The 11522-nt window shown below is 39.1% G+C and overlaps 1 protein-coding gene across 6 annotated transcripts; it reads right to left on the minus strand.

Annotated features, from left to right (window-relative positions):
* Positions 1 to 574: 574 nt before the first annotated feature.
* Positions 575 to 8241, minus strand: LOC130908636 (holocytochrome c-type synthase). Of its 6 annotated transcripts, none has more exons than XM_057824285.1 (8): positions 8111 to 8241; positions 7341 to 7459; positions 7208 to 7255; positions 6219 to 6349; positions 5830 to 5978; positions 5440 to 5559; positions 1160 to 1246; positions 575 to 946 (listed from the first exon to the last, which is right to left on the minus strand). In XM_057824285.1, exons 2-8 carry the CDS (start codon positions 7447 to 7449, stop codon positions 748 to 750), a joined length of 843 nt encoding a protein of 280 aa, XP_057680268.1. In that variant the 5' UTR covers positions 7450 to 7459; positions 8111 to 8241; the 3' UTR covers positions 575 to 747. The 6 variants fall into 6 exon arrangements, with proteins under 6 accessions (XP_057680268.1, XP_057680265.1, XP_057680267.1 ...); XM_057824282.1 differs by having other exon boundaries at positions 6219 to 6367; XM_057824284.1 differs by having other exon boundaries at positions 7208 to 7258.
* Positions 8242 to 11522: the final 3281 nt, after the last annotated feature.

The raw sequence follows: 11522 nt of genomic DNA on the forward strand, positions 1-11522 counted from the left end.
AATCAGAGTTCTACATTAAAATCAACTCTACACAATAAGTATAGGGACCATTAAAAGGCCATTAGAAGCATTGTACTACAGTATAAATTATTTTGTACGTGTCCCGCGACTGCAAATCAAGACATCAATCTTAGTGAAATACTTCCCTCTTTTGTTCACCTTTGAAACTGCAGCTAAAAGGCTTGCACCGTTTTCACAATATGTTGAACTTCCACTATTTCGGTCTAAAGAATATAAGAGAATAATGTACAACAGTCCACAATACATTCTCTGATTTTCCAATGAATTCATAAGAATCAAATTCCCAATAAATTCAGAAGAATTAAATACAATCCCTTAATAAAAAAATAAAAAAATAAATAAAAAACTCCCAATTTTGTGCTAGATAGATTTCTGGATATATTTATTTTACAGTAATACAGTGTGTAAAGCAGTGGCCTCCACCCTTTTACACTATGAGAGCTACTTTAACATTAATCATGAGTACATTTATTACAGATTGCGATATTTGGAGGTAATTTCGAGGGGGAAAAAAATTATACATAAATTAAGCAGCACATCTTGTTTTAAAAAAAAAAAAAAAAAAAAAAAAAAAAACAGTCAACGACATAGTAAGCTCAAAGTCACATACTGTCTTGTTTCTTCCTATCCATGATCACCTGCAAAAATCTGATTCTTTTCACACAGCACCACAAAACTTGCAAAGAGTTGAAATGAGAAACGTGCGTTTTTCCATGCAAGAGTTCTTCAAGAGGTCCAGCGCCACCAGGCCACTTTCATGCGATCCCACACAGCATCCAAAGAGTCAAAGGCCGGGCGTACATCCAGGATGGAGAATTGATACGTGTCTTTGTCTATTTCTCCGTCATAATAGTCAATGACGTAGCGGACCTCCTTTCCGCAGCGGTCAATGATCCAGTCGTGACGGTCAAATGGGAGCTCGTACCTGCGAGAAGGAGTAAGGCATCAGCGGGATTAATGCGGCACTCAATATGCTATTTTGATGGGTTTAAGTGTCACTTCACTACCAGCCTGTAATAATGAACCCATTGTTTACATGATTATCAAAGCAGAAGAACACACAAAAAAAAAGATAGTGCTTTTTTTGTTTGATCCGAGTAAACAATGTAATTTACTATTTCTTCTTCAAAGCGCTTACCCCATCCAGTGGCGGAAGCGAGCTCTTGGTGAGTACTCTTTGGCTTTACCCCCAAACCTTTTCAAGGTTGGACCACAAGGACATTCGCTGTAGGAGGATTTTACAGTTCATTTACATGAGAATAATGCAGGAAACTAGTCTGTTATCATCTAAGGCCAAGTTCATACCGCAGGTCATAATGCTCAATTCCGATTTTTTGTCATAACCCGTTTATTGGCGTGCCCGTTCAGACTGCCTTTGTCCATTGAGCTCGTTCAAGTATCACACATGCGCACTAATTCGCTGTCCGAGACCCCTCGCATTTCTGCATACATTTAAGTATATCTTTTCATGGGACAACACCGACAAAATGACACTTTGACACAATGAAAAGTAGTCTGTGTGCATCTTATATAATAGAGTCAATTTATTTTCCCCTCAAAATAACTCAAAATATAGCCATTAATATCTAAACTCCTGGCAACAAAAGTGAGTACACCCATTAGAAACTACGTACATCCATAAATGTCCAAATTGAGTACTACTTGTCATTTTCCCTCCAAAATGTCATGTGACTCGTTACAGGAGTTTTGTCAGCATTGCTGCAGGGATTGAAGAGGTGGGGGGTCAGCCTGTGAGTGCTCAGACCATACGCCGCACTCTACATGAAATTGGTATGCATGGCTGTCACCCCAGGAGGAAGCCTCTTCTGAAGACGGTATACAAGAAAGCCCGCAAACAGTTTGCTAAAAACATGTCAACAAAACACACGGATTACTGGAACCATCTCCTATGGTCTGATGAGATGAGACGGGCGGGCTTTCTTGTGTACGGTCTTCAGAAGACGCCTCCTTCTGGGGTGACAGCCATGCACATCAATTTGATGTAGAGTGCGGCATATGGTCTGAGCACTAACAGGCTGACCCCCCACCTCTTCAATCTCTGCAGCAATGCTGACAGACCTCCTGTTACAAGTCACATGACATTTTGGAGGGAAAATGACAAGCAGTACTCAATTTGGACATTTAGGGATGTACGTCGTTTCTATGCGGTGTACTCACTTTTGTTGCCAGGAGTTTAGATATTACCGTAATTTCCCGAATATAAGGCGCATCCGTGTATAATGCGCACCCCAAATTTACTTGTAAAATTTGGGGAAAATTATTGTACCCGTTTATAACGCGCACCCTAATTTTAGCAGCAATAAATAGAAGAATACAAGAAAACAGAGCTCGTGTACAGATACAGAGATGTCATTTTACTGACTGGTGAAACACAGCACAAGCATAGCACATTGGTAGTTCAAAACATTACCGTAAACTGACAATATTTACGGTAATAATATGATTTGACAACTTCTCCAACTGACCAGAATCTAGGAGAAAACAAAACGGATGCAACTTTTCTTTTAAAGGCTGCTGTATAACTTGCTCGTTTCCTCATGATGAATAAATGTTTCTTCCATGGATTGATACGGTAAAACTACTGAACTATTGTTATTTGGGTTTGAGTTTCCCGAGGGACCGATATAGTTGACGGACACAGGAAGTGTGTGTCCTTACATTTGTTATGCTCCGAATTGTGGAGCTGCAATAAACGTCGACTCAAATGAGTTCAAGAAACTAAATTCTGTGCTTTATGAAGAGTGAAAAAAGCAGAATTTAACACAGACGAAATCATTCGCCCGATTAGTGTGAAGTATTACCGAAACAAAATGGTGACGTCACGTACCGTAATGGTCGGCAACGGGTCGCCGCATACGTTTCTTCAACACAACGTGGCCGTGTCAATGAAAAAAAATCGGTTTATATATATATATATGTAATACATACAGTGCCGTGCAAAAGTATTCGGCCCCCTTGAATCTTGCAACCTTTCGCCACATTTCAGGCTTCAAACATAAAGATATGAAATTGAATTTTTTTTGTCAAGAATCAACAACAAGTGGGACACAATCGTGAAGTGGAACAAAATTTATTGGATAATTTAAACTTTTTTAACAAATAAAAAACTGAAAAGTGGGGCGTGCAATATTATTCGGCCCCTTTACTTTCAGTGCAGCAAACTCACTCCAGAAGTTCAGTGAGGATCTCTGAATGATCCAATGTTGTCCTAAATGACCGATGATGATAAATAGAATCCACCTGTGTGTAATCAAGTCTCCGTATAAATGCACCTGCTCTGTGATAGTCTCAGGGTTCTGTTTAAAGTGCAGAGAGCATTATGAAAACCAAGGAACACACTAGGCAGGTCCGAGATACTGTTGTGGAGAAGTTTAAAGCCGGATTTGGATACAAAAAGATTTCCCAAGCTTTAAACATCTCAAGGAGCACTGCGCAAGCCATCATATTGAAATGGAAGGAGCATCAGACCACTGCAAATCTACCAAGACCCGGCCGTCCTTCCAAACTTTCTTCTCAAACAAGGAGAAAACTGATCAAAGATGCAGCCACGAGGCCCATGATCACTCTGGATGAACTGCAGAGATCTACAGCTGAGGTGGGAGAGTCTGTCCATAGGACAACAATCAGTCGTACACTGCACAAATCTGGCCTTTATGGAAGAGTGGCAAGAAGAAAGCCATTTCTCAAAGATATCCATAAAAAGTCTCGTTTAAAGTTTGCCACAAGCCACCTGGGAGACACACCAAACATGTGGAAGAAGGTGCTTTGGTCAGATGAAACCAAAATTGAACTTTTTGGCCACAATGCAAAACGATATGTTTGGCGTAAAAGCAACACAGCTCATCACCCTGAACACACCATCCCCACTGTCAAACATGGTGGTGGCAGCATCATGGTTTGGGCCTACTTTTCTTCAGCAGGGACAGGGAAGATGGTGAAAATTGACGGGAAGATGGATGCAGCCAAATGCAGGAACATTCTGGAAGAAAACCTGTTGGTATCTGCACAAGACCTGAGACTGGGACGGAGATTTATCTTCCAACAGGACAATGATCCAAAACATAAAGCCAAATCTACAATGGAATGGTTCAAAAATAAACGTATCCAGGTGTTAGAATGGCCAAGTCAAAGTCCATACCTGAATCCAATCGAGAATCTGTGGAAAGAGCTGAAGACTGCTGTTCACAAACACTCTCCATCCAACCTCACTGAGCTCGAGCTGTTTTGCAAGGAAGAATGGGCAAGAATGTCAGTCTCTCGATGTGCAAAACTGATAGAAACATACCCCAAGCGACTTGCAGCTGTAATTGGAGCAAAAGGTGGCGCTACAAAGTATTAACGCAAGGGGGCCGAATAATATTGCACGCTCCACTTTTCAGTTTTTTATTTGTTAAAAAAGTTTAAATTATCCAATAAATTTTGTTCCACTTCACGATTGTGTCCCACTTGTTGTTGATTCTTGACAAAAAATAAAAATTTTATATCTTTATGTTTGAAGCCTGAAATGTGGCGAAAGGTTGCAAGGTTCAAGGGGGCTGAATACTTTTGCAAGGCACTGTATATATTTCTGTCTCCATCCATGTACCCGTTTATAATGCGCACCATGAGTTTACAAGTTGATTTTGGGGAAAAAAAGTGCGCGTTATATTCGGGAAATTACGGTAATGGCTATATTTTGAGTTATTTTGAGGGGAAAATAAATTAACTATTATATAAGCTGCACAGACTACTTTTCATTGTGTCAAAGTGTCATTTTGTCAGTGTTGTCCCATGAAAAGATATACTTAAATTATCTGCAGAAATGCGAGCGGTGTACTCACTTTTGTAATACACTGTAACAGAAATAAATAATCCCTGTTTAGTCTTATATTCAAAGTTTATATGGATTGATAGCATGCACGCACTGTGAGCGCACGGCGCACAGACATGCGTACAGTTTGCCCCGACTCTCGGCCATGCAAGCAATCTTGAAATATTGCTCATTTGGAGCACAGAGAGAAAACCCAGCATACTCACAAGCCATTTTATTATTTGATGAATGTTGTCAAGGCCGCTCCTTCCCCAAAAGCCGTGTTCAAGGCAAGCTAGGCGCTAACGTGCACCGCTACCGTAGCGCCCTGTCTCTGTCGCTCTTTGCTGACATAATTGCTGCATGAATTCCGATTTGGGGGACTTGACAGTTCAGACTGCAGCCATTCTGGAAAAATGTGACCCAGATCGGGTTTTAACCACATACGAAAGTGACCTAAATCGGATTTGAAATGGTCCACTTTTATGCAACTTTTCTCGTTCAGACCATCAAGTTAATGCCTCACTCGAGTCGGGAAAAACACGAAAAAATCGGATTTGTGCATTAAGACCTACGGTATGAACCTAGCCTAGTGATTGGTACCTCACCCTGCATGCAGCGCCTCCCACTTCAGGATTTCTTGCCAGGCTTGTTCATTGTTCTTATTATGTATTTTGATGATGTTCCCCATGTCTTGGGCACCAAGGTCATCCTCACGCCAGCGCCACCTTAGAGTACCATGATCCATATTAGAGATAATCAGATCTCATATTGTAATAGCTTGTTATTTTCTCATCTGCCTAATTCTTTAGTGTCACAATGTGTTTTTTGTGTTTGGTTGTCAGATATGGTATCTTATGATGGTTGAGAAACACGGATGTATTTCAAACAGCATCTTGTCAAATATTTAATGAAACAACAACCCAGGTTCCATTTTCCCATTTTTCTTAAAAGCAACGGTTATGACGTATTGGAGATACATCTTCGCACACACTGACCCCTTTCTCAGCATGGCGTTCCAGAACATCTGTTCAGATGGGTAAACCCAGTGTTTTTCTGTGCCGTGACGGGGGATTGTAGATTCTTCTCTGTTGAGGGACAATTTGAAGGGCTGGTCTGGAGAAGGTGTTTGGTTGGGAGGAGGCATCTGAGGATGTTTGTCACAAAACATAATAATAGTAATAATAATCATGAAAAATAGACTTGTGTAAAAATAATTTTGTTATCTTATAACCTAGATGAGTTCAAGTTAAGAATTACTATTACATGGTTTGATAAAGGTGTAGCGTCATGTACTGTAGTGCGTTAATTGTTATGAATGTTAGGTTAAAATTAACATTTTCAGGCACTTTCAACAATTTAAAGCCTCATAAAGTATTTACTGTACCATATTTGCTGGGTCGATATCATTTCCGCCTGCTGCAGCTTTCATGGGACACGCCACAAATTCATAGGCCCTATCTTGGTGAACTGGGCCGGCTTCTGCTGTGTGCATGGGACACTCTGAAGGTGGAGATGCTGCAAGCAGACCAGAGCCTTAAAAATGGAATGACAGGAATTTAAGGATAGATCTAGAGGGTAATTCTCATGAAAGCTATGCATTACGGTAATGAAGGACATTTACCAAAGATATCTTAAAATAGCAGAATTTCATGATGACTCCGTAATTTTTCTCATCAACAGTTTGAGCTCCCTAATATTTTTTACAGTAAAATATCTCATTCATTAATGTGTAAAAATGTAATTTTACACATTATGTTAATGATCACCAACGGTGCAGAAGTAGGCTTATTTAAACGTAACTATGTACAATATCACAAAAGGCAATTTAAACATTACTATTTATAGTATCACAAAAGGCAAAACAATCTTACCTTGTAGCCATCTTTTGTCTTGCCTTCTTTGTGGTGCATTATTGGTAAGAATAACTATTTTGAAAAACACTGATTTTGATGGGACCATGTACACTTTGTAATACTAATAAAAGCTGCATGCTTGGACACCAGATTGTCCTTAAATATTTTTTTAACAAACTAAGAAACAATTGCCTCTTATAATCTGCAAAAAAATATATAGTTTAAAATAAATTTGTATATTTGTTTTAATGATATCGATTGAATACCTAGGATGCTGTATTGAGGGAAACCATGAAAGCTTTTCATAGATTCATTACAGTGATGAATTTACGACTCTAAAATCAGTTATAAAAATAAAAATAAATAAAAATAAAAAACATAGAAAATAAATAACAAACACATTGTGGACTGTGTCATGTAATTGACATAAAAATGAACTATTTCAGGTTATCATGACTATATCCCTAAAATCTTAGCTTTAGGTTAGCTTCATGAGGATCAACCTATAGCCTGTACCCACCTGCAACTGGCTGAGCTTGATGCATGGGACACTCCGATGGAGGAGACACTACTTTAAAAACAATACATAGGATAGACACACATTAAGTCATACTGAATTCCTATTTTGCATTGTATTGTGTTGTGTAAATCACCTTTAACTGGTTGATTTTCTTTGTGCATTGGACATCCTTGAGGAGGAGTGGCAAGAATTGCCTCAGCCCGAACCGTAGGAGCAGCAGGTGCTGAAGTTGAGGCTCCCATCCTCTCCAGTCTGATGTTGCAACAAAGTGAAAAGTTATTAAAAAAAAAAAAAAAAAAAGACAAATAATTCCCTGCTATATTGCAGATCTGAAACAATTGAGAATCTGTTTTCTGTATGCGATAAAAGTGGTAATAAAACAATTTTACTCAAGTACAGGAAAAAGTATTTTGTACTTTGTTACTTCCTACCACTGCGTTTGCGTCACACTGAGAAATATCACAGTAAAACAACAACAGTGTGCACCCCCTCGTCTGTATTTACATAGTATTTAACCTAATAAGACAAATACAACGTAATACCACGAAGAAATGATACCTAGACAAAATAAACCTCCATGCTAACATAAAAATAAAAACAAATATGCTGAGATTAGCCTTTTGGCAGCTACACTACTATTTGTCACCCACATATTCGCGTTTTACTTCGCATATTCTATTAATTGATTTTTATTTTATTTTTTTAATAAGCATTTCATTTAGCTGAGCCTGAGCAGGTCTGTCGTTAGTTACGGACAAGCTAGCTGCAGTGCTAAAATTAGACAGTTCCTAACTTAAAAATCCGTTTGTAAAACGAAATACTGTAAACACGGAGAAGCGAAACTATAGAAGTTACTCACACAAAAGGCGGAGGACACAACAAAAGATAAAAACAGCGACTCACTGAAGTACTTATCCACGTTCAGTTCCAATGTCAACGAGCATTACAACACACGAGTCACGACTACGAGGTTATGTGATGTGAGGATACATCCGTCACTACGTACGAGATTACGTCATTACGCAGAAATGACGTAACGAGCGCCTTCTTCCTCATGTTTTCGTGACTCTCAAACAGCGTGTAGGGACACTATCGCCACCGTTTGTTAGAAAGTAAAACTGCAATTAAAAAAATATATGCGTATTGCAACGCATTGACACGTTATTACTTTCTTTTTTTCATATATTATCGTAGCATATTCGCAGGAAGTAGCACACAAATTTTGTCAAGGGAAAGTTACTCTTGTTATCTTGTTTGTTCTTCTTCTTAGGTCACTTTGTTTGTGATAAGGACCAAGTGTGTTTAGGATGTCTGTCAGATGTGTCTATTTTTTTTCTTTTTAATTCTTCATATAAGTTGTTCCTGTGTGTACAGTAATACCTCCATGCGTCTGTAATAAAGGCCAGCAGATGGTGCTATTCTGAATGTGCATGCCTTGACAACTCTTCCCCATTGACTGTTCTTCCCTCATCAGACGACTTCATATTCATAAGCAGTGAATGAAACGTAATGTTGTTCGTGAGAAATCAAATTTGCTCATTAATATTCATGACGTTAACAATTGTGGCTAGGCGGGTCAACCTCCCGTTTGTCCCCAATAGTAAATGAATGGAAATAGTGTACGAGCAAGATGTTTACTGAGCCAATTCTGTCCGAAAATGATGTCTCTGGTGCCAAATTCACTGGTAAAGATGTGGAAGGACATAGGAATGTTCAGTTAAAGAGATCGCTTGAGTGTCAAGAGCTGAAAAAGACGGGAAAAAGAGCCGACCCGACCTAAGCTTTGCCTTAGCTTTTTTATCGACACCTTTTTTTTTTCCTCACGCCACTGACAATGACATTCTCCTGTTTCACCAATGTATTCTGTAAGCACCATACGCCCTGTTATTCTTATATATTATATCCTCTGGTTGTCTTACATCTCTGATCGTTCTTGGGGGCAAATTACATTGCTATTTGTGTGTAGCGATTGCAAATGCTACTTTGACAGCCAACGAACACTTTTAATTTTTTCATTACTAACAATCTTAATTCTATAATTTATTTACACTTCCCCCTTACTAAAGTTTTTTTTTTACAACAGAAAAAGGGAACAGTGGCAGTCAGACACCATTTTATTTTTTTTTAGGTCATTCATTGTCAAACTAAAGCAGCATGGCAAAACGCCACGCTAAAAAGTAAGTAAAAATATCAAAATGGCTTACCTCTTGGTCCTCTGAAGGACCATGGCCCCCAACAAAATGTTTACTACATATGAAATGTGAATGGCTTCACCTCGCTGGCGTTAAACTGGTCTTTTGGACATCCGCTTAAGTTGATCCATTCCTCACATTTTTGTTTTGGTTTCAGGAAAACGTATGAAGAAATAAATCCTTCATATGTCGTAAAGTCTAGAGTTGTTTCTACAAGTTCCATTGCGGCAGTGTTTGATCGGCATGTTTATATTTAAAAGATTACCGGACAAAACAAGCAGAAATATAATGGATTGTTTGTGAAGGCGTGTGTATAATGTCCTACTTCCACGTTACGATGGCGACGTCACGGTCTAAAAATAGCATTCATGCGATACGCTATTTAGTAATATCAGAATTTTCCGTATGAAAAATTGGGGGGGGGGGGGGGGGGTTGCCTGTGATGGAACACCTCAGGTTAATTAATTGTGGGGTTTTTTCCCAATCTGGAGCTTTATGTGTTGCAGTCTGTGTGGAATAATATAATGTGCACTATACTATGCTAAGTAAATTTACATTATATTCTTTAGTGGTCACCATCCCAGTTTCAGCTTAAATTATAGCGTTTGTGCTGTCAGTGAAGGTCAGTACTGTGACCACAGTTCAGCTGCAAGCCAGCACTAAACGCACTTGTCTGTCACTTCATGCTCAGTAGTATTGAGTCTCGAATGCTATGTATAAACCAGTCCATGTACCTTGCCAATACCAACACAGAGAAATTGGCAAGTTAAGGGAATACTTTTTTCCCATCTCAGAAAGAAAAGTGGTACCTAGGGCTCTATTTTCGTGATTAGCCTAAATCCAGCGTGAAGGGTGGTGTAAACCTGCATGGAGACAGACTGGACTGGGTAGAACATTTGTGGACTAGTACAACCCATAAAAGACAAAGGGTTACACTACTCAAGGTATGAACACAATAGACTTCAACCCTGGCCAATCAAAGTGGCTCCTTTTATTCCCTTTAAATGTGGCGCTGAGTCGTGCTTAGTCACGACACAACAACAAAATTTCAGGACAATTTGCTTGTTTAAAAGATAAACTACACACACACACACCAGTAATTTGTCACATACATTAAGAAAAATATAATAAATGTTTAATATCGTATTGGCCCGAATATAAGACAGTGTTTTTTTTTTGCATTGAAATAAGACTGAAAAAGAGGGGGTTGTCTTATGTTCGCGGTCTAGACATTATACCCATTCACGACGCTAGATGGCACCAGATATCATTGAAGCGATGTTCTGTCATGACAGATCTCAGCTACTCTCAAGTTTAACTAGTTTGCATTATTTTATTGCAATGTTTTTCCTTATTCAGATTTGTTTCAAGACTAATGTTACAGTTGGACTTCACTTTGATGGTTAATGCAGTTATTGCAATTTTGTTGTTTTATCACAACAGATTGGTTTATTTACATTTCAAAAAGCAGTAGCCATTCATTTACGAACGTGATTGCACTCTATTTAAATGTTCACCTATAAAGATTTGAATGAGGCAAAATTACATGCTTTTTCTCTCAAATACATATATTGTTATAATCATTTGTTTCGGATGTACTGTAATTATTTTCTGTATAAAAATTAATTTTGTGTTCAAAAAGTCCTTTTTCAAACTTGAGTCTTGAAAAACAGGGGTCGTCTTATAATCAGGGCCGTCTTATATTCGGGCCAATATGGTATCTATGTAACCGGTACACGCAGGTCCGTTGTGGAGCGTGGAAACCTCCCTGCCGATTCCTTCATGTAAGGACGCTAACGGCTGCTCGAGCGTTATTGGTGCAGTGGTTACCGTCCTTGCCTGCCGAGTGGAAGCATCGTGGCATGCGGGTTCGAGTCCCGGCCTGGTCAGATGTGGGAGCGGAACGCGGGGTGGCGCTGATACACCGGTTACATCTACAAAGGGTAGTTATCTTTATAGGGCAGCCCACAACTGCCTTGTGAAGTTCTTTATCCAAATAAGGCTCACTTCGAAACAGCGCCAAATAAATCTTGCACCATCACCAGTAAACCATAGAAATGTCATATCACTGACTGTCTGTCATTACAACATATACAGTATGAGCAAAGAAAAGCCCATGAAAC

The sequence above is a fragment of the Corythoichthys intestinalis genome, chromosome 20 (assembly GCF_030265065.1).
Source record: "Corythoichthys intestinalis isolate RoL2023-P3 chromosome 20, ASM3026506v1, whole genome shotgun sequence".
Lineage (NCBI taxonomy): Eukaryota > Metazoa > Chordata > Actinopteri > Syngnathiformes > Syngnathidae > Corythoichthys > Corythoichthys intestinalis.

Excerpts from the sequence above, each read along its gene's own strand:
- LOC130908636 (XM_057824280.1), bottom strand. The coding sequence starts at position 7,449 with ATGGGAGCCTCAACTTCAGCACCTGCTGCTCCTACGGTTCGGGCTGAG. Across the intron at positions 7,259-7,340 it reads AGAAAATCAACCAGTTAAAG|TAGTGTCTCCTCCATCGGAG; the intron begins GTGATTTACACA and ends TTGTTTTTAAAG. Across the intron at positions 1,247-5,439 it reads TGGGAGGCGCTGCATGCAGG|CGAATGTCCTTGTGGTCCAA; the intron begins GTGAGGTACCAA and ends ATCCTCCTACAG.